This window comes from Atractosteus spatula, chromosome 15 (genome assembly GCF_055471065.1).
Source record: "Atractosteus spatula isolate fAtrSpa1 chromosome 15, fAtrSpa1.hap1, whole genome shotgun sequence".
NCBI classification, from domain to species: Eukaryota; Metazoa; Chordata; class Actinopteri; order Semionotiformes; family Lepisosteidae; genus Atractosteus; species Atractosteus spatula.
Genome location: NC_142720.1, coordinates 18147141 through 18170883, shown reverse-complemented (window position 1 = coordinate 18170883; position 23743 = coordinate 18147141). Strand labels below are relative to the sequence as shown.

General features: G+C 39.9%; 1 protein-coding gene across 2 annotated transcripts in view; it reads left to right on the top strand.

The window, feature by feature from the left end:
* The window catches only part of eml4 (EMAP like 4), a 110069-nt gene that overhangs the window by 71425 nt on the left and 14901 nt on the right, over positions 1–23743 (top strand). For both annotated transcript variants that reach the window (XM_088933567.1, XM_088933566.1), the window contains exons 5-19: positions 2211–2351; positions 5015–5040; positions 5660–5692; positions 9311–9434; positions 9794–9943; positions 10642–10711; positions 11912–12022; positions 14079–14174; positions 14503–14637; positions 14919–15054; positions 18461–18612; positions 18922–19047; positions 20342–20473; positions 22158–22225; positions 22907–22995. In XM_088933567.1, coding sequence (XP_088789693.1) covers positions 2211–2351; positions 5015–5040; positions 5660–5692; positions 9311–9434; positions 9794–9943; positions 10642–10711; positions 11912–12022; positions 14079–14174; positions 14503–14637; positions 14919–15054; positions 18461–18612; positions 18922–19047; positions 20342–20473; positions 22158–22225; positions 22907–22995 — 1589 coding nt within the window. The remainder of the gene's footprint in view (positions 1–2210; positions 2352–5014; positions 5041–5659; positions 5693–9310; positions 9435–9793; positions 9944–10641; positions 10712–11911; positions 12023–14078; positions 14175–14502; positions 14638–14918; positions 15055–18460; positions 18613–18921; positions 19048–20341; positions 20474–22157; positions 22226–22906; positions 22996–23743) is intronic.

Here is a 23743-nt window from a genome sequence, read left to right as displayed (position 1 = left end):
GCAGGCAAGCCTTAAATTTGATTACAAGTCTGTGCTCCTGTGTGTTCAGAGTGTTTAGAGTATATCAGTAAATTTGGTTTTGTTTTTGCAAATTGGACCTTCTCATACAGAACAGCTGTGGGATCCTTAGCTATCAAAAGTGATTTGCATATGAGAAGAAAAACTAGTTTATTTTTCTTTTCACATGCACACTCTTAAAACATGTTAAAAGGTTGTCCATAGTAGCCCATGGTACTGTAGTACAGGGGGTTGCAGACAAGTTGTACATTAAGGACCATGTTCTCTCTGTGAAAACATTTAAGCATAATTTGATTATATGATTTTCCGACAGTAATATTTAAATGCTTATTTCATGATAGTAATTGTTGCTAAAGGTTGACCTCTCAAAGACTAAACAAGAGCAAGTCAATCCTATTGGTTTCCTCCTAAAATCCAACAGATTATGTATTGGGTGTGGAGATCGCAGGAGACACCACAGCTTTTCAGAACAGGGATATTAAGAAAGGAAAGGTAACTCGTATTAATGAGTTAACATATATTAACATATATATGTTCCAGAATTAATACATACAAACTATCCTCATTAAAAAGACTGAAATCTGTGGGGATTTGTATGGAAAGCAGGAAAATCAGAATGCGGTGTCTTCTGGGGTTTTTGGAATTGCTTTAGTAAATGACAGGCTGTAATTAAGCATAGACCAAAACTCAACCTACAGTGCTATCTGTACAGTATGTATAGACTTTCCTCATGTGGAAACCAAGATAAGAAGTGTTAAATCAAAAACACAGCAAACATGAAATAGACAGTTAAAATTTAGCTGAGCTAAGTACCACTTGCGCCTTTCACACTCCAGAATGGACAATTGAAAATGCAGTTGCTTCCTGTATTATATCAATTTAAAAAATGTTCTGTCTGTCCCACAATCCTAATGGGTGATCAGAGAGCTGATATGATCAAGCTAAGAGGCACATTCATTTTTGTTATGGAAATATAAGCTGGAAGATGAATGGGCAAGTGCCAGTCTGTTGGCACCTGCATCCACCTTTTTCAAAATGTTATTTTTTTTTGCTGTGATAGCATGCAAAAAGGATTAAATCGCAATACCAAGGTATCTGAAGTGTTTGATCAACTGTGATGAAGGTAGGCTTACTTTTCTCCATTGCAAATTTTAACAGCAGTAAAGCAGATTTACAACATTTCATTTACAAATCTTTGACCGATGAGTCAGAGATGAAAAAATAGCATAATGTGTCATCAGGATTGAGGCCTGGTGAAGCTTCTTAATGTACAGTATAAAGTTCTTACAGTATAATGCAGTACTTAGGCCTGAATTGCATTTTTATTTTAATCTTAAAAATAAGGCATTTAGCATTAAAGTTAATGCACTGTAACAACAACTGTGTTTACGAAAGCCTAGCTATTAATGTGCCCACTGTTGTAAAGTTCTGTGAAGTCAGGAGGCCACAAAAGAGAAATGATCCAAACCACAGTGCATTCTACTTGCTATTAACACTCTTCTTCAGAGCCTTGTTTGAGAAGTGCCTGCATGAGGGTTCTTTCTCACTTATTCTCTGTTTTTTCATCGTTTTGATGCTTTGATGCTTCAGCCTGCGTTCTTCTGAGGCCTGGGGGCCTGTGTTGTTGGTGGCCCCAGTTGACTAACCTGTGGCTGGGGGGTATGTTCTTCCCCCTCCCCCCAGTGTGTGCATGGAGGTTCCCCTTCTGTGGGATTCCGTTCTTAACCATTTCGTCCCTGCACAGTTCAGCTTGTAAACGGAAAGGCTCTCGTGTCCTGTAACTCAACTTTTGAGGATTTGTTCAGGATCGGGTCTGGATGAGAGGAGTGCCATGACTCTTGCTGCTCTGGAATGCCTGGCAAAGAGCAGTAACGGCAGTAAGCCTTTTAAGACATCTAAACATGTCTCTATAGAGACTTCTGTTAAACTGAATCGAGAAACACCAAACTCTCAATTGGAGATAACATTACAAAAGTCCAGGCATCAACAACAGTAAAGTAGCAGAACCTTGGCATTCCCTTAGAAAGAAAACCCGAGCTCTGTCCTGCCTCCAGTTTTCTCTTTCAGTCTCTTTCCGGTTCTGTGTCTCCCAGGAGATAGTTCTTCTCCACTTTGTGTCTGTGGAAATAGAGAGTGATGAGTCCTCTTTGTCTGTCTCTTACTCTTTCTCCCTGACATCAATGCACGAGCAGGGGTCACAGTGTGAAGAGGGGACCCGGGATTGAGCGTTCTCAGAGCAGCACCTGGGAGACGTCAGAAGACAGCCGCAATAAGCTGGTGAAGGCTGCTTCCACCTCCAAACTGCTGTCCAAAGTGGTGAAGAATGCGGAGAAGTGAGTGAACCCCATTAATTAATTCGCATTTATTGAAGAAAAACTTCAATAAAGAGATTAAGGTTCTTTTCTGAAAGGAGACCCTGACGATGAGAGCCATTAACTTTATGAAAAGGACAGATTTTCTTTTGTTTTTTAATTTTACCCTGACCTTGAGGTTAGTGTTTTCACTAGTTGCTTACTGTAAAAGTTAACTTCATTCTGTAAAAGAAAAAATCTACAATCAAGGTGTGAGAAATCAAAGACCCGTACCAAAGTATAATAATTAATATAAAATGTTTTTTTTAATTATTTTTGTAATTGTGCTACATTGTCAAAAGAAAGACAAGAAAATTCAATCTTTAGCAAATTTGGGTGTCCATTCATGTACACATGTCACAAGAGATTGGGTTTTATTAAAGGAATATGTGGGTGAACTTCATGAAAATTAACTTTTTGCTGGGCTCAGAAATAAATAGATTGATCCATTTCAGATATTTATACATCCATTTTCTAGCCACTATTTGCAATTCAGTGCCACGGGGGAGCCGAAGCCTATCTCTGCAAGTAACAAGCTCAAGGCAGGGTACACCCTGGATGGGACACCAGTCCATTGCAGGGAACACACAGACACACAAACACATACACATTTATACCAGGGCCAATTTTCCAAGAAGCCAATTAACCTACCTGCATGTCTCGGGACTGTGGAAGGAAAGCAGAGCAGCCAGAGGAAACCCACGCAAACACAGGTGGACCGTACAAACTCTACACAGAGAGTACTCCAGGCCTGGAATTGAACCCAGGGCCCCAACTCTGTGGTGCTAATCCTATACTTCTGACACATCCATGCACTCTGAAACATATGTGGGTACAATTACTGTATACTGTAGAGCTCCGGAAATGTTTTCAACTCTTAAAGAGAACTTTTAAGAAAATGGCAAAGCAAGATTTCACAATTTGGAAGCATGTTTGGTCCTTTGATTTTGGAGTTAAATGTGCATGCTCTTTCATCATCCCACCCAACCTGTGACAGTTTAATTATGTTGACAGTTTGATGAGCTGGACACATGCCTGTTTTTATTGTGGTCAAGGCGTGTCACAACTTGTTTCCTGTCTCCAAGACTGACTAGAACTGAGATCCAGGTGTGCTGTATTCTGGGCTGCAGACTTGTTAAATCTTATTTTGTTTACAGTTGTAGGGTATTTGGTTGTGTCATGTATACTTATTATTTTTTCAGATTCTGAAGTACTTAAGATGTTGACATTTCAGAACCCTTAGGCTGCAGTAATTTTCCCGTGTGCTAAAAAATTAAGCTTTTATTTAAACATCTGATGAATTGCCCTTTGGTAAAAGCTTTCCAGAGTGACAGCTGTTGATAGGAACAGGCAGTAATTCCCAGATGAACACACTGAGAACCAGCCTATGTGTTTGGACATCTTAAGAAAGGGATAGGACAGATGGCAGGCCATGTCTTTAATCAGAGCTTACTTTTATTCCTGTACACTAAATTAATATACTGTATTCCTGTCAATATGACATTTGAATAATCCCCAAGTGTAAATCTCTACAATCTGGATTTGCATCTTATTCTGTACGTGAGAAATTTTCACTTATGTTACCCCTGAGGGTCTGCTGAAGCAAAGGAAAACTTTGTTTCATCTATCCCACTGCCAGCTAGGTTTAAAATCAACATTCTCTCAATGTGGATTTGCATTGTCAACACTAAAATCCCAGTTAATCTGCATTTCAGTTTTCAGGATTTCGTAAGCAATATTATTGTTGTTTGTAATCATTATAGTCTTCAGATTCATTTTGTGCTTTTATGAGAGGAGAATCTTGAAGAGGGTTTCTCTAGCCGAAAACTAATAATGGTTATGAGTGCATGAAAAGTATGGCAGAATCTATTCTTAAAAAGATCCAGTATGCTTCCATGGTCTGTTTGCTTCACATAGTTTAAAACAGTAAATTGAGTGACCAAAATGTATTCCTCAGCTCTGACACATTTCTTTTTTCTAACAGACAGAGCATGATATAGGGGTAGCTGCACGCATGTAATCTATTTCTCAGACCTGTGAGGCCCAGTGCTGCAATAAAACAGAAAAAAAATATTTCGGGTTTGCTCTCCCACAAAAAAACATTTAATCTCTTCAAATTAGTCTGCTCATAGTTGAAACAGGCTGGACTGGGGTTGTGGATTGACAAGTCCTGCAATACATTCTCTATGAGCATTTTGTTTTGAAACGGAGGAAATCAGTAAATCATCAGTGTAGTGATTAAACTTTGGCTGGAGTCCAGAGATTCTAATCACAGATAATGCACAGAGTTGTCAGCAGAATTTCTCAACAGAGGCAAGGGATTTCAGACTGCGGAGTTCTCAATAGCTCTCTGTCTTGTCCACTCAGTGAAAAAGAGTTAACCCTTTCCCACCTTGAAGTGTGATCTTACTAAGAGCTTACAAGGCACAAAACCTGCTCGACCCCTCTCCCTTCCCCCCTTGCATTTCCCTCTCTTTTCTGCTCTGTCCCCCTGTTCTAGACATAATTCATTCACCACCCTTGAACTGCAGACATTCCCTACATTTTTCTTTGTCATTTATGGCAAAGCCCTTATTTATGTTAAATATTCAGTATCTTTCTGTGCCACGGTGTTACATTTTGTTTTTGTTTCATGTCCCCTCCAGGCACAAAGAGCCAGTTATCAGCCAAGGTAAGACAAACTAACATCAGTGAAGTGTTAGTGAATTGTGTGTCACTGTCAGAAAATTATTTTTTGTATTTTTATTTTGTCCTTTTTGGATTTGGGATTGGAATTTATCATATAGGCAATTTTACTTTTGCTTTTATAGTATCATAAATTATTAATATTTGAGGAGAGCAATGGCAGACGTCCTCTCCTTGAGGGAAAAGTCATTAATCTGACCATTCTGCTCTGTGCACATGCCGGGCTCGGGCTTCTGCTGCAAGACCAAGAGTTTGTGTTTAACCAGAAAGAACAGAATAACATTTTTGTTGAGCTTTCTTTAATCCAGTTCAATCCCCAGCCTTTGTATCACACCGATTGTTTTGAGTGTTTCGAGAGTCTTATTAATGTTTCAGCTTAAATTTTTCTTATTGGACTTACTATATCAATTCTATATTTTCTGAAGCTACCTGTGATTTCATACAGATGGCTGCTTACTAAGACTCTCAGCGCTTTCGTTAAAAAAAAACCCTTTCACCACTAAGTCCACATTCTCCGCCAGTATTTTGTCTCTTATTTTAGTTTTGTAGTTTTTTTTTTGTTCTCTGTTTTTGTTTGAGTGATTTTCTTTCTGTCTTGTAACCAGCAAAAATGTCCACCCGAGAGAGAAACAGCCAAGGTAAGCCCCCTGAACTGTCAGCGGAGTGAGCTCTAGCTGTTGGGCCGGTCACTTTCTTTCTCTCTCGCGCTGCATCTCTTTCACTCTGGGCTGAGCTTTACAGTTGTAAAGGTGTTGCAGGGTTCATGTTTCAGCCTCGACAGAGAGAGAAAAAGATTCAGGCCAGATTACCCGGCCCTTACTGTGTTCCCCCGAGATGAATCTGGACGCTTACATTACTGACTCACAGCTTTAAACTACCCCCAAACCACACTCACACAAGCCCAAACATTTCAAAAATGTGCTCTAAAGCTTAAAAAATAGAACTGCCAATTTGCTGGAGTATATAGGGAATCTGCAAGTATTATCACTTATTATCGTCAGTAAATGTCATTCAGAATCTTAACATTATGAGCCCGGTGTTTCAGAAAAAAAATAAATTTTATCTGAAGACCTGCAAAAACAATTGTTTGGGTGATTTTTTTAAATCCTGGAGGTTCTAAACATTCTTGTTGTAAAAATCATCTGAAACATTAAAAATTCAATACAAAGGGCTTACGTTTGTGTTAATTGTTCTAATCAGTTGTGTTAATCATGCTGGATTATTTTTTAATATAAAAGGTGTGAAGGGAACATTACAGCTGACTTTTTATATATTTTTCTTACATCACACTAAAAGAACTTTGTGATTCTGTATACCTTCTCACTGTATTCCAAATGGAGCACAGTGAGATTTTCAGGGACTATATTCTATACAGGATTGAGTGGAATGTCCTGTGCTTCTGGGGTAGCCTATTATTGCTCTTAATCTTGTGAAAAATATCCCTCCTCCGTCTCGCAGAGAGCCAGTATAAATAAGGGCCAGAGATGGAAAAGTGTGATCCTATTAGCTGTTAGCAGGGAACAGGACCTTTGCACCACGAAAGCTATATTTTCCACATTAGATTTGTCAACAGAAAGATAAAAATGCCTCCCAGTTCCTTTTGATTTTTTGAAATCAAAATTGAAAATAAACTAACAGAAGCAACAGGCTGTCACTTGGGTGGAGTTCTTGTTATCTCTAAAACTCAAGAATCAGGAGTCCGTACACAACTTCCATCATACTGTATTTGAGGCTGCTTTGTACTTCCCTGGCAAGTGGTTAAGCATAAATGTAGTCTGTTTGGGATCTTTGAAACTGTGTGCCTTCTCTGATCTCGAACCCTGCAACAAACTGCATGTCGGGCCTGAGCTCCTACTGTGGTGGTTCAGCTGGGGCATCAAGGGTTCCTGCACTGTGCTGAAAATAAACTAACTGTATCACAATGCTGAATTTCACCTCCTTAACTTTCACTGACTGACCAGAGATGTTCTGCTGGGTCCTCTGACTCCATCTCTTTTCTATATTTACTGTTATAGGGGGAAATGCTGTAGAAATACAGTAACAAGTATAGTCATTTAATTAGACTGTTAGTGTGCTGCTGGAAGTAGTGTTATTGGACTAGTAGGAGGCACCTGCAATTCCAAACCAGAACCCCAGTGTGGCAGTAGGGCATAGTGTGCACCATTCATTCAGGTAATTACCATTCATGTAATCAGGATCTGGATTTTAATATGTAGTACAATTTGTTAAAGTAGGGGTTCTTTCTTGTCTAAACCTTTCCTCTCAGTTTAATTGTGATCTTTACTGCTGTATAGTAAGAACCCCAGGTGAATTCTGCACATTAGTGAAGGATACAGTGAGACCTCCTATATGCAGTGTAGTTTTGGAATCCTGCAGAGTGAAAAGCACTGTAGAAAATGGAATAAAATAATTTGGCCTCTTTGCTATCCATTGGATATTCATTTACTCTTCTCCAGTGTTTTAACACACAGTGCAAAAAAACAATACCAAGTTCCTTTAGGTAGGCAGCTCCGGTAGCTATCTGAGGTTCTTATCATTATATGTCATAATTTATATGACTATCATCAAGGCTTTTGATTTAATTATGAAAAGAGTCTGGATATATACAGCTGTGTGATAAGTGCCTCTCACGCCAGTTCCCATTTTGGTAAGAGAAGGAAAGAGAATTTTTAGTCTGTGGCCAGTTGAGTTTGGACGTTAGACAAGTCAAATAAATTGTAATGATCCCAGTTATTGAAACTGTACCTTCCTGACATTTCAAGTTCTTCTGCTACTCACCCTGTTTATTTTGTAACTCATTTTAAATTCTTTCTTGCTTTATCTCTATTTTGCACGAACTCTTTGTGTTTTGTTTTACTTTATTTTGTGTATGTGTTAGTGTGTGGTACTTGATGTCAGTGTGAATAATTTCATAATGTAACTCACTACTACACTGCAGCACCGAGCAGAGAATCTCTCTCATATCTGCATGTTCATGAAGACCAGTGTTCCCTTCATTCTCAATGTTGGTTACACAAATTATTATGCTTTTACTGCAAAGAAAAAATGTATGTACTAAGGCAGTTTTTAAAAATATTTCTTGAGACTTCATGATCTACCTTGCTATTCTCTAGTTTCATAGAAGAATATTCTTTTGCAATGTTTCTTCACTAAATGTAAGGGTCAATTTCTCAATTTCACCCTGTAAGTTAAGAAGGGTAGATTTTCTCTACTAACTATCCATGATATTACTAGTTTAAAAACTAAAGTATTTCACAAACTTTAGTGCCTAAGTAGATTCGGCAGTCTGTTAAAATGAAAATTCAGTATAGTGAAGCTAACCAGTAGAAATGACAAATAACCTGTTTTATTTATTGAAGTTGGAAATGTTTATCTTCCTCTTTAAGAGCATTACACATTACAAACAAGAGGATACCATTCAGTCTGTGTAGGTTGCTAATAGCTAGTTGATCGGATGATCCGTTTCTCATTTCCTAAAAGAAATAAAGGTACCAGCAACATGGCTGTGTGGTTTGTTCCTGACTTTCACAATAGAGTGAGAAAGATGTGCCGCCTGTTCTATTTGTGCCCTCTGGTTTCTACTGCACAGTTGTTGAACTTCTCATGTTCTTGATAAAAATAATCATTATTCAAACAAATAACGACAAAGGATAAAAAAAAAAACTGTTGTGTGACTTGATGATCTTGCCTGGGGGAATGAGGCGTGTGAATTTGTGCCAGCAACTCTGTGCGACACACCCGAGCCTAATTACAGGGGAGGAAAGCTAAGAGGATAATATTGGCTGGTACTTTGCCTTTGTTAAGTCCAAACAAAGAAGAAGAATGTTTACTGCCTGATGGGAAAAGGTGTAGATTGCTTTTCTGGAGGACTCTACTGTATGTGCTAGGATTACATTTTTCCAACTTAAATATTTCCTCTAATTAGAGGAATAAATCTAATTTGTTTGAACCTTAGTCCTACATTACCTTTAATTACATTAGAATTACCTACATTCTCCATGTTCTTCGATATTCTGTGGTGTTAAGATCCCATCTCTGGTGTAGTGACTCAGATTCTGAATCTGTCTCTGTTTATACAGTATGTAATTAACGATCTAACCAGAAATAGGAAGTTATATGCTTTTTGTACAGTGAAGGGATAAAAGTCTATCCCCCCACCAAGACTGGTTTGGTTATGAGGGATTCCATATCCCTTCCCTTGAGCTGTTCTGCTCCATCATCAGCTAAGGTCTTCTCCATTCTCCCTCCCCCGACAGAGGGAGACTACATCAAGATGTTCATGCGGGGACGGCCCATCACAATGTTCATTCCATCGGACGTGGAGAACTACGATGACATCAGGACAGAGCTGCCACCCGAGAAACTCAAGCTCGAATGGGTGTATCTTTTCACCTTGCCTGCTTTAGCCTCCATGCCTTCCCATCTGTTTGGTTTTTTTCTCTTTTTATTCAAGGACAGCAATCTGGTCGCAAAGAGCTGCTTTCCCTTGTGACCAGATTCTTGTCCTTGAATGAAGCCACGTTTTGCTGGTGACCTACCTCATGCCAGCTTCATTCCCTTTGACGTCCCTTTCTTAACCTTACCTAGGGCTGTCTCTGTCTCCTGTGCTTTCTAACTCAGTTATTACCTGTCTCTCGTCCTCCTGCCAGAATGTCCTACCTCTCTTCCCTGAGCTTCAGTCCATCTTTCCCTTTCAGCCTACAACTTCCTAGTTGCTGCTCTTTAACCTTCCTGTGCAGGTATGGGTACCGAGGACGGGACTGCAGGGCCAACGTGTACCTTCTGCCCACTGGGGAGATAGTGTATTTCATTGCTTCAGTCGTGGTGCTGTTCAATTATGAGGAACGGACACAGAGGCACTACCTGGGTCACACAGACTGCGTCAAATGGTGGGTTTCCAAACTCAGGGGCAGACTGACGTTGCGTAAAGAAACAACACATAGAGTACCAAGCTGCACATTGTCAGGATAGCATGTGCCTGCTCTGGGCCTGTAGTAATTGTGTGGTGCTGTGTTAATTGTCCTGGGTCCTTCAAATAAAAATAGATAAGGCTTTGTGGAGGAGATGCAGTTTTGAACTGAAATGCAAATGCAAAAAATTTGGGGAAAAAATGCAAATTGCTTGGGGTTGATTGCTGTCTTAAATATTGTTAATATTGTTTCAGAATAATTGCTAGAGCTCATAAATTAGTAGATAAAAAGAATTTGCTGAAAATTTACCTTTTTTACTTTTTTACAAGACATACCGTAGGTTGTTGACTAACGTTATAAAGTCAAGTAAAGCTCTACTTGTTGTTTTTTTTACATTTTTTCACAATGCAGTTGTAAAGCCTTCTGTGAGCTCAAGATAATCTAGTTCACTCACTCAGCTAGCTGTGGCATTTTTCAGTGTGTTTGTGGTGAATAAGCAAAAACACAGTATCATGTTGAACAACTGCATTGCAGTTTGCTGATAGTTCTGAGTGTTCAATAGTTTAGTATAGTCCTGTGTGTGTAAACTAGAATGTAGTTAGAAGTATAATTAATTTTCCAGGCAGTGAACTGGGGGATCCTTTGTTAATAGTTTTTTTTGTCCTTTTTCCTCACAGCCTTGCAGTTCACCCTGACAAAATCAGAATTGCGACAGGACAGATTGCTGGGGTTGACAAAGATGGAAGGGTGAGACATTCTGCATCGTAAATGTCCTTTTATACTGTATGAATGACACCATAAGGCAGGTGGGCCAAAATCTATAGTTTGCACTGATTTTGTAAACAAATAGCTGAATGGCTCACCTTGTAAAAGAGCACTGTAGTCCACACATCACCAGTTTTACCTATGGGTTGGCACACAATCGATAATATGCTACTGGGCTTGAAGATTGATTTGGGTGACAGAGGAGTGGCTATATAATACAGTGTAAAGTATGTTAGCTGTCCCAGTATTATTCCTCCAAGGTCAAAATTGATTTTTTCTTGAAAATCAAGCAATTGGTATTTGTGGTCATGAGATTAATGTGAATGACAAGTACAATATAATGTTTAATTTTGGATAATTCCATGCATACATTTGATAATAGTAAAACACAGATATGCTTTGTGTTCAACCCAATGATCAGAGGTGTACACCTTCACTTTAGAAGATTTCAGAATGTGAAAGTGTTGGTTACATATCCCCTTGATTCACCAGCTACAAAGTACGTGTGTTACACATGCATATCTTGGAGGCCATGAGTGTTATTCAGCAGCATAATGATAGCCAGGCTAGACTTATCTTACAATATGTTGTTGGACCATCTCCATATTATTAACCTGCCAGTTGACCTGAAACATTTATCCTCTTAAAGTGTTGTTAGCCTTCATATTAAAAAGATAGGAGATTTACAATGTGTGTTTGATGCTTGCGTGGGAGTACCAAAGGACTAACAAATGGATGCACAGATTTAAGAAATAAACAGCTACTAATGCACACTCAGATGAATCACCCTACTTATGGCCAAGCCTGTCTTTATTATTAAGGGACTCCTTAATAAAGGCGTCTTGGATTATCCTAACATTACTATTACAGTCTATTACCGGAGATGTGTTGAGTATTCTAAAAGGTCATTTTTTTCATCTTTAGGGGCACTATGGCCTTGCATGTGGAAGCAATGCTTGTGCATTGTTTATCATTCTACACGTTCATTTATTCCAGCCCTTAGTGTGTAATCTAGTCCATGAAGTACATAATGGAGATAGATTGGAGGTTAACCGGGTCTGATTTAGTAAATTTATGAGTGCTGCACGCGAAGAGCCTTCTCATGCACTAAAATAATAGCAGGTGTTGTGTGCTCTGTGCCAATAATGGGAGTCCTCCTCCTGCCCGATTTTGTCTTGGCAGCCGCTGCAGCCTCATGTGCGTGTCTGGGACTCGGTCAGCCTGTCCACGCTGCAGGTCATTGGCCTGGGCACCTTCGAGAGGGGGGTGGGCTCCCTCGCCTTCTCCAAAGCCGTAAGTCGCAGCATCGACAGTTCCATCCTCCCTCTGCTTCTTCAATACTTGGGCAGCCACTGTTTTTTTTTCCGACTGTTCACCAAAAAGCAGACTGATCCACAGTCAGTATAGCCAAATGATATACTTGTATACCCCTTGATACACACGATTTACACTCGTCTTTTGTTGAATCAAAATTGAATCAACTTCCCTCTCAAATAACAGACTTGTGATATTGAAGTGCCTGTTTGTTTGGATATGGGTGTCAGTAGTTAGATTTTAGATATTGACACAGCTGTTCTGAAGTATGTAAAAGTGATGACCAATAAATTGATATCACAAGCTTTACAATGCTAACTGGAACACATTATCCCAGGGGAATCCTCATCTGTGTACTGTACAGGCAGGCAAGACTAAGTGAACTAATCCTAGGATTTTTAGTCTTCTCACACATCTGTATGGTGATGCCTTATAAGCTGCTCAAAGATTAACCCTGTGGATCAGGTTGAATCTGTTTATATGTCAGCAATTACCAGACCGAACCAGTGTTAAACACAGCTTACAGTGTTGAGAGAGCATAGAAAAAAAGTGGAACAGTAGTATTTTTTTATTTAGGTAAAATTAGGTAAAATCTGTTTCCTAATGAAATCTTAACACACTATATCGTTAGAAACTTTTTTTTCACTGTTCCTTAGAAATCATTTGAATTTGTTTCTGTTCAAGTGGAACTGAAAACAGTGACTCATTCCTGAAACCAGAAATACCTGTCACTCACTTGTCAGTTAAACTTAGTCCTAATTTTCATTTTCTGTTACAGTGCATTACATTGCTAAAGACTCAGGCTGTTTTTCTGTATCCACACAGTAATACGAGGCTAGTGTCTATTGGAGTTGCCACTTGCTTCTGCCTGTAGTTAAGCGTGTTTCATTATTACTAAATGCCTCACAGGCACTAAGGTGTACTGAGGTGCATTTCAAAGTCATGGTACTTAGCACAATTCTTTCTTTTGGCAACTGAAGAATCCTCATCAAAACAATAAAAGTGCCTACATAAGCAGAAATAAGAGGATGTGAGCATGAGGGGGAGCAATTAGCAATGAGGGAGAACATTACAGAAGTGTTGGGGGCGCAGGTAGGTATAGAAGGAGGAGTAGAGCAAGTTAATGGGAAAAGAGAAGACTGAAAGACAGTGCCAGCCTTGGCCTGTCTGAAATCTCATATTCCTTTGTACAGAACTTTAAATCTTTCATCAGGATAGCTGCCTATCAGGTGGCTCTCTGCAAGCCTTGCTGAAACCCAGGAATCTGTTGCTCTGCATGTGCTGAGAGATGTGCTTGTGTAAAAAAGACTGTCAGCTCTCACTGAGAGAAGATACTGCTGAAATATGCAAGGAGCCGTTCGGCTCACAGCTCCCATAATCGTAAAGTTCAAGCTATGAAGGCCACTGGTCTTCTCTTCTTTCTGCCCTCCAGCCCACCTGTCAAAAGGGGATTCTAGTAGTTATGAAAGCATTTGGTGCAGCAATATGCTGTACAGCATATATCCATATCAGTATCCATATCCATATCAGCCATATCAGTAATGAGAGCCTTGGTTTCAAAGCAGTTGGGGGTCTTCATGAACACATTGTGGTGCCCACCCTTTCTGTTGTGAGTGTAATCACTGGTGTGATTGGCTTGGTTTTTCACAATTCTTGGAGCTGAAGATGAATGCACTTGTGCAAAATCTAAATGATCGTTATGCAGTGCAAGCTTGATATTGTGAAAAAAAACACCCTATATCTATCAAACTACCCCCACAAGCATTTAACATCCTACATGATACCGTTTTGGTTTTCCTAGAAATACTATGTATTGAAGATCATTATTTGCTCATTGATCAAAATTCTGGATGAACTTGGAGTGCTGCCTTCTTCTGTATGGTTCAACAGTTCTGTTGCACTGGCAATCAAAGTTGAGCATTTAGTTTGACAGCAGGGCCATATTCTTTGGCAAAAGCACGAGAGAGGACCTGAAGGTTTGCCACAATGGTTAGGCCTGGCAGAACCGTTCTGCTGACATGTACTTTCACCTCAGGACTCTGGAACTCACCTGTGTGTGATTGATGATTCCAATGAGCACATGCTGACAGTCTGGGACTGGCAGAAGAAATCCAAGATAGCGGAAATCAAGGTAAGACAACCAGCCAACACAATTCCTGTTCCGCAGAAAGTATTGGTTTTTAGCATGCAAAGCTTTACTGTTTGCAACACTGCAAAAAGCTGCTTGGTGTGTATAATCTATTAACCTGCCTCACTGTTTGCTTACAGTATGTCCATGTTGGATATCTGGCCCTTGCTGTCTCTGTTATCTCCTTGCCTGAATGTACAGTAATATGTCCCCTTCTCAGCTCCTTTGTTCTGTCTGAGTGTGTGTTTGTATTATCTCTTGTCTCTCCTATTATGCTGTTGTTGGAATATTTTGCCCTGCCTGTCCTGACTTGTCCTGTTTGGCCCTTCAGACCACAAACGAGGTGGTGTTGGCAGTGGAGTTTCACCCAACAGATGCCAACACCATTGTCACCTGCGGGAAGTCCCACATCTTCTTCTGGACCTGGAATGGCAATTCCTTGGCACGCAAGCAGGGCATCTTTGGGGTGAGGAAGCCTGTGGCAGCTCAGACCAGACTTCGTACTTATACATATATGTTATTGTGTGAGTCTTGGTTACCCTAGTGCACCAAAATATGGAGTCATTCCATCAGCAGCAAATACAGATCACTGTCACTGTTCTGAATGTCCTTTTTTTCATTCGCATGTTTGCAATGTGGCAGAGCATTTATAGATTTTGATAACTTATGCTAGTTATAGCTGGGCTCTGTTTCTCTGGTGAGTTTGTTATTTCCAAGCCCCTGTATTTCCTTCTTCATCTTCGCCAGAAATATGAGAAGCCCAAGTTTGTGCAATGCGTGGCCTTCCTCAATAATGGGGACATCCTGACAGGCGACTCGGGGGGCATCATGCTGATCTGGAGCCGAAGCATGGTGGAGCCTGCGCCGGGGAAAGGGCCTAAAGGTAACGAAAACAGATAAGGACGTCAGTCCATGAGCTTAGTGGTGTCCATAGGACAGTATACTGTGACAATCAAAAATCTGTACAAATATGTCTGTGATCACTCCATCCAGGGCAGCCTCGGCTATGGAAGGGATCTTTAATTTCAGTACCTTTGTCAACAGCCTTGGTTAGAATACATTTAATAACGAATAGTTTCAGGGTAAAGCTTGGCTTGGGCTTTTGTAATTATCACCCCACTCTCGCAGGTCTTCTTCTTATGAACAGATGGGATTCACTTTGCCACTCCTGTGGGTATGTTAATGGTCATCCTTGGGCACCTAAGTGGCACACCTACACTTGCAGCTGAAATTTGAGTTTTAGGGCCAAGAGGTTGCTAGTGTGAGTCTGGCTCGTGACACATGTCTACCTGACATGTGGATCTCCCAGCTGGTCTTCTATCTGCCCATGTTGGCACAGCTATAATTGCCAGGAAGTGGAGCCTTGAATCACTGGCGTAATAATTGGAGAATCTGGTTTTTAACACACCGGTGATTTCAATAGTGATTTAACAATCACTTTGTAAGCAGGGATTTTCATTTGATTTCCATTGTGGACCTAAAGGTCTACCACACTTCCTTAAAACAGAAAATAAAATTATATATTTCAATCTTTCCATTATCCTGGTTTTCCAGTTTATAGGATCTTGTAACCTGAAGCAAAATGTTCCAGTTAAACTTGAATGCAGCTCACATTTACAGCACTGTAGCACAGAGTATGATAGGTGGAATGTGGATGCTGGTGATAATGCAAAAAGACAGTGGAACTAAAACAACCATGTTTCTTCAAGACAACAAATAATTAATTACAAAAATTACTGTAATTATCAATTTGGCAAAACAAATTTAGGAATTACATGGGCTACATGAAAATAGATCATACTAAAGCCAAATGAAGAGCAAACTATCATTTGAACTCTATTATATCATTTTAATTGCCCAGTCTGATCCTAAGTGCAGGCTGTAATAAATTCAGTGGTTAATTAAAATTATCTAGACTGCTTTAAGCAACCCTGGAAGGGATAACACTTTCCTTCGCTTACAGCTCAGAACGGGATCTTACATAGTTATCTGGATAGATAACTAGGGCAGAACTTGATGACTGTAATTAAAATCGTCATTTGTTTCTTGAGTGTGAGGTGTGCGAAACTTGAGGAAACAGTGAAGAAAATGCTCTAAATAACACCACTGAGATTCATTTTGCCTAATTGCTAATTTATCAGAAAGCATTGACTTGAAAAATCCCTAGAATTACAATAAACACAAACAGGGGAGATATTGAGAGTGTTTTGTTTTAAAGTGCAATAAAGCCTGAGTTTTTGCGTTGGCGGAATGCAAACTGGAATCTTCTCAGCCTAGAGGTAAAGACTCATCTTGAAAATAATTGTTTTCTTTGGCATGTAGGAGAACAAGATTTACAGTTCAGGGTACATTGCCAGCAAATATATAAATGAATTTTATATAGAGAGAGATTTGTTTTAATTTTATGATTCAATCTAAGTGCTTATTTGTTGAATAAGCGCATTCCAACTTCAGAGTAAGGGCTTCCAACATCAAAACCCACATATACTTTTTTGTTTCCCCCCAGATATTCAACTGTATATTTATAGCTGCTATTTGCTTTAGGTTAGCTTTAATAAATTGATCATCCAAACCGTGCACCACCCTACCTCATAGTGCATGTAGGCATTCAGATGTAGCATGGCCCTCTCTTAATCAAGTTCTTTGTAGCGGCAACTGAGATATTTTATCCATCATTGACATTTTCCTAGGCAGCAAATGCTAATGAAAAAGGGATTTTTCTATGGTTACTTGGCAATCCAGATTTAATAATGCCATAATTATGTATTCCTGAATCTTGCTCTAGGAATTTTTTTAAACATTTTTTACGATAAATCTCTGTCCCTTGCTGGTGAGGGACAGTTTGGTTTTCTAACCGGAGACCCAGCAAAATTATGAATAGTCAGTGGTTTCCTCTCTGGAAAACCCACCAGAGGCATATTTGCTAGCAGTTATGAAAGACCACAGTCAGGACTCCTTATTACCTGTGTCATCTTACATTTTGATTATCTGGAAGGACAAGAAGTATGCAAGGCTAGCTAAAAACCTTCAATTCATCCCTCATAATCTGTAAAGGCTCTATAGTCACAACCTACCTGTAACCTACCAGAGCAGGCTGTGTCCATTCGGTCAATGCAGATATTCAGCAGTGCAGGTGGGCTGGGATTGCTCCACCACAAAATATACTGCAGATCCAAGTCTGCCTGTACAGGATGCTGAGTCTTTAGTTTGAGTAGTCTCCCCCTCCCACTCTGAACCCGGAGCCTGGCTAGAAGCCTGTCATTTCAGTCTTTCAGGGATTGAACGCCAGTGCCAGCTTTGTTTAAAGTAACCCTACACTCTTCCAGGTTTGTAGAGATTCATTATGCACGTGGAGTACAGCTGATTTCTAACCTTTCTTTATTTTTCTCTGATCAGAAACAAAAGAAAGGCAAAAGCAAAACCTCAAGTCGCTGCAGCGCTCTGTTACAGTAGAGGCTAGAGTGAGCCCATTCCCTGCCGTTTGTTCCTTGTCCTCCTGGAATCTCTCTTCTGTGTTGAGAAAAGATGACGTGTAGCAAGTGCTCAGGCACTGTGGGGATAGTTTTCAGAAATGCTGAACAGAGATGGGGATTAGTGCTGCCTTAATTTAAAATAGTCCCAGGGTTAGTGCAATTTTTGATGAGAAGAAAAAAAAATACAAAGAACAACAAATGCAGCAAATGTATTTGGATATCTTTCCTCTTTTATATGAGGTACAGTGGCTCTGTTCACACTGATTGTGATAGAAGCTAAACGTGTTTGTTGTCTTCCCCTTTTACAGGGTGGTAGGAGTCCAAGTATTGAGTGATTGCAGATCTGGGAGGGTGGGGGTAGAAGGGAAACACTAGCCATATTATTGCTTTGCAACTGTGATTCTGCATTCAGTTAAGAATATGGAGTGGTGGCCTCTGGTTGATGTGAAGAATTATGCAGTTTTCTGCAGTGCACAGACCAGACAGAGCCTATGCAATCAGAGTGATCCACCGCCATGGCCTTCTGTGCTGCTGAAAGCCCTTTGTACTCTCAGTACTGCTGTCAGCCTGCAGGAGGTCTGTTCTGTCAGGCTGCTGCTGCTTTAAAAATAAGACAACCCTCCAAATCTGGGTTTAATTCCCAACATAAAATACATGACAATGAAGTGTGCGTGGTATTTAATTCCTCGAATCTGTGTTCAATGTTAGATTCTAACAAAGCCCTGATTTCCCCTCAGTGGGTTTTTCATTAAACGTGCTTCCCTTCTCTGGAAAAAGTCAAGCGCCTGTTTTTCTTTCTTGGCGTTTGACCGGCAGGTGTGTACCAGATCAGCCGGCAAATTAAAGCCCATGATGGCAGCGTCTTCACTCTTTGCCAGATGAGGAATGGCACTCTGCTCACAGGAGGTGGCAAGGACCACAAAGTCATCCTCTGGGATCACGATCTACACCCTGAGAGAGACATAGAGGTACAGTAGGTCTGACGGAGAGCACCACCTTTTGATCAGGGACGGGTACCTTGGACCCTGTGGCATTTTGCTAGTAGAGTAATATACAGTAATCCACATCCAGTATCTCCATTATCCCTTACTATAGCAACAAGCTATCGGTTCTTGCAACTCATTTGTGTCTTCCATATGATCTGGTGACATGACCAGAATTGAGTGTAGCCAAATTCCCTTTTTCTCTTTTCACTTTTCTTCAGTGTATCTTCCTTTCTGCAGACAAGGTTGTTTTGCAACTTGACTCCTGTCACCACTTTTCTTCTGCCTCTGCAGGTCCCTGACCAATACGGAACCATTCGAGCAGTGGCTGAAGGCAAAGGGGAACAATTTTTGGTGGGAACGTCACGCAATTTTATTCTCAGAGGGACATTTAATGATGGCTTCCAGGTGGAGGTGCAGGTGAGTTCAACAACCTGTCATCACCAGTCATTGCCCTCGTGGCTGGTTTTAAGTAAAAGATTCTCAAGGACAGCTTTACACATGAGGGATTCAGAGTCAGAGGTGTGAAAAGCTAGACATTAGTGAAATGTGAAATTACTCCTGTGTTGTTTCTAATGAAAATGAACAGCAGTGACAAATCCAATTCCAAGGTACGAAGTATATGTACTGTATGACACAAATGTTTCGATTAGGCTCTTCAGTGAACCTTCCTGTAAATAAGTGTTGAGGTAATTTTTCAGGAAGAGCAGAGACCTGAAGGGCAGAGCAGTGTTCATGAGCAGAATAATGACTGCAACAAACTGTTCCACCAAAATATTTTTAAAAATTGGCTTCTTTTTAAAATGTACAAGTTGGAAGCAATTTCCTATTAATCACAAAACTGTTAGCATAAAAACTTTAAGGCAATCCCAGAGGTATCTACTGTTGGTGCGCTCATTGATTAGTTGATCATGTACTGTATCATTTCTTTTCAAAAGAAATGCAGATGATACTTTTTATTTTCAGGGTATGAAACTAAATGGTGTTGTATAACGGGGTAATTTTTTCAGAGTATTCAAGTTGAAATAAACAAATGCCAGCATTCTGTAATTCCTCCTACCAACTAACAGCAGCCAAGTTGGCCTTTTCTGGTGTATACTGTTAGAGGCTCATTGAGGAATCTCATTTTAAAGGAATTAAATGAAGGTGGCCTGTTCAAGTACTGTATATCTGAGCTGTGTGGAGTATCTATTTTTACTGCCCTGTATATACCTTGTGCTTGTGGCAGTACTGCCTTTACTCTGAATAACTTTGCTGCAATCTAATATGCCCGTGCCCACCTTCTCTATGCTAGCTGTAATTTGGATCTTTCCTTTCAAGTAGTGTGCCAGAAGGAAAGACCAGGTTTTCTTTAAAATATGCTGCGATTCACAGATGCATCTGTAATAGTCTACTGCAGATCAAGATTAAGTTATTTTTCAGTGCTAGCCTTGCTGCATTATTAAATGGCTTCTGTCCAGCATTCTGATAAACATTGATTTATTGAAGAAAAAAGTCTTGAAGCTCTTGTCTGTAGGGCAGTTGTAAATTAATGTTCATGAAACATCTGTTCTGGGTAATACTGAAACTGGGTAAATCAAAAATGTATATTTAAATCATTGTTCCTTTAATCCCCAACATTCTCCTGAGAGGCATATATTGTGTTCTATATTTGGTTTCCAATGATATCTGGGTTGGATTTATAACAAGTTTTGCTCTCATCCCTCTTCTGCAGGGCCATACAGATGAGCTGTGGGGGCTGGCATCACACCCTTTCAGAGACCTCTTTCTGTCCTGCGCCCAGGACCGGCAGGTCTGCCTCTGGAACTCTGTGGACCACACCCTTGAATGGACCAGGCTTCTGGATGTAAGGACCTCACACAGCTGCTAGCAGATAACAGATAACTGCTAACTGTAACTGCAACAATACAGATCACACAGCTGATAACAGATAACAGATAACTGCTAACTGTAACTGCAACAATACAGATCACACAGCTGATAACAGATAACAGATAACTGCTAACTGTAACTGCAACAATACAGATCACACAGCTGATAACAGATAACAGATAACTGCTAACTGTAACTGCAACAATAACAGATCACACAGCTGATAACAGATAACAGATAACTGCTAACTGTAACTGCAACAATACAGATCACACAGCTGATAACAGATAACAGATAACTGCTAACTGTAACTGCAACAATACAGATCACACAGCTGATAACAGATAACAGATAACTGCTAACTGTAACTGCAACAATACAGATCACACAGCTGATAACAGATGACAGATAACTGCTAACTGTAACTGCAACAATACAGATCACACAGCTGATAACAGATGACAGATAACTGCTAACTGTAACTGCAACAATACAGATCACACAGCTGATAACAGATAACAGATAACTGCTAACTGTAACTGCAACAATACAGATCACACAGCTGATAACAGATGACAGATAACTGCTAACTGCAACAATACAGATCACACAGCTGATAACAGATAACAGATAACTGCTAACTGTAACTGCAACAATACAGATCACACAGCTGATAACAGATGACAGATAACTGCTAACTGTAACTGCAACAATACAGATCACACAGCTGATAACAGATAACTGCTAACTGTAACTGCAACAATAACAGATCACACAGCTGATAACAGATAACAGATAACTGCTAACTGTAACTGCAACAATAACAGATCACACAGCTGCTAGCAGATAACAGATAACTGCTAACTGTAACTGCAACAATACAGATCACACAGCTGATAACAGATAACTGCTAACTGTAACTGCAACAATACAGATCACACAGCTGATAACAGATAACAGATAACTGCTAACTGTAACTGCAACAATACAGATCACACAGCTGATAACAGATAACAGATAACTGCTAACTGTAACTGCAACAATACAGATCACACAGCTGATAACAGATAACAGATAACTGCTAACTGTAACTGCAACAATACAGATCACACAGCTGATAACAGATAACAGATAACTGCTAACTGTAACTGCAACAATAACAGATCACACAGCTGATAACAGATAACAGATAACTGCTAACTGTAACTGCAACAATACAGATCACACAGCTGATAACAGATAACAGATAACTGCTAACTGTAACTGCAACAATAACAGATCACACAGCTGATAACAGATGACAGATACTGTAACTATTATTTTCAGGCTCTGAAACTAAACGGCGGTATATAATGGGGTTATTTTTCAGTGAATTCAAGTTTAAATAAACTTGAAGCTTATTGAAGTTCATGTTAACGTTCAGAGTCCAATGTGACTAATGTTTTGTCAGAATTGGTGGTTAATGACCTTTTTATGACCATCAGGCCTTCATTCACCGTGTGCGATAATTGATATTATAATTACAATGATAATGTCTTAATTAGTAACTGTACAGTAGATGTGTAGGGATTACACATAAAAAACCCATACACATAAAAATTGTTGTTGCCGATAAGATTTCTCTCACTTTGTTGCTCTCTACCTCTCCCTGTCTAAAGGAACCAGGACACTGTGCAGATTTCCACCCCAGTGGTGCCGTTGTGGCCATTGGAACACACTCGGGAAAGTACGTCTGGAATATCATTCACTCCCCAGCCTGGCCTGCTACTGCACAGATACTGGGCAGTGGTGTTAAAGCTCCCATTGTATTCGTGGCATTTCTTTATTTGCTGTTTAAACCTGTTGGATCAGCTGTAGTAGTTGGTCACAAAACTTCAGTGCAGCCTTCCTTTCAGTAGATCAGTAGACTGCAGGCTCTTTAAAGTCAGTTGCGGGAAACAGCTGCTGCAGCCATGAGCAAAGGTGCCTTCTTTAGTTTAACAGGGCTTTGAAGTCTAGCTCACACAGTAAGATGTGTTCAAGCTTAGCTTCTGTCGTCACTTGCAGGTGATAGATTCTACTGTATTTTCAGATTGATCTTTTTGAGTTTTAAAGTTGATCTTTCAAACTAATGCAGAGCTAAAATGTTTATTCCAATAATAAAATAGAAGTTTAGAATTTTTCACTTTTTTAGATTTGGAAGAATTTTGTGATATTTAATGTCTTAGTTCATGGCTTTGTGTTTTCACATCAACCACACAGCACATCAAACTAAATTTTGAGAAAGGAGTAAAAAGGCTGAAGTACTGTTGCTAGGTAGTACTTTTATGACATGAGTAACACCCCCAGGAGTCTTGGACTGTCTTGTAGAATTCCTCTGAAACCAGTACTGAGCAGCACACCCCCCCCCCCCCCCTTTATGTTTCAGGTGGTACGTTCTGGATGCGGAGTCAAGAGACCTTGTTGCGATCCACACTGATGGCAATGAACAGCTGTCTCTTATGCGCTACTCCGTAGGTAGGCTGATCATTGCATCTTTCTTGACCATATTAAACCAGTACCTCTGCCCAGCAGCAGATGATCTGGAAAAATACACCAGTTACAGAATTACTTTATAGGCCCACAGCGGGTTATCGCATGCAAATGTTAGCTGCTCTTCAGCAACTGGCCAACTATCTCCGAACACAATAGATTGCCCAATTTACATAGAGTACAACTGACTTCACATAAACAGTTGCATGCGGCCTCAGTGAGCATTGTGTATATATTTTATTAAGTGGGTGTTGCCTGGAATAATTTCCTCTGTGTGTTTGCAGTGTTATCCTTTTATTCATGGTTGAAGAGTGTTTTAGTGATGTCAAAGATGCTGGTGCTACAATGAAGTGCCATACAATGACAGTACAGTTTTATTATTCAAGTACTCTACAATGTACTACAGCAGTTAATTTTTTGTAGATTTGATGGACGTTTGGCATTAATGGACATCCCATGCCCCTATTTGTCTTTCAAAGAAACCCGTTAAAATTTGATAGTTCAATGAAAACAGAAGTCATTATCACACTATACTTTTTAGAATATAAATCTAAGGGAGATTTTTTACATCTGTAGTACTATCACTAATGAATATCAAGCTTGTAGTACACAAGTGATTATTCTGACACAATTTATGTTATTGCTCACTCTTTAAGTCAACACTTTACAGAAATACTGAAGGAGCATGCGGCATCATTAACCCTAATGGGGAAGTGGAGAGCGTTCTTATTTG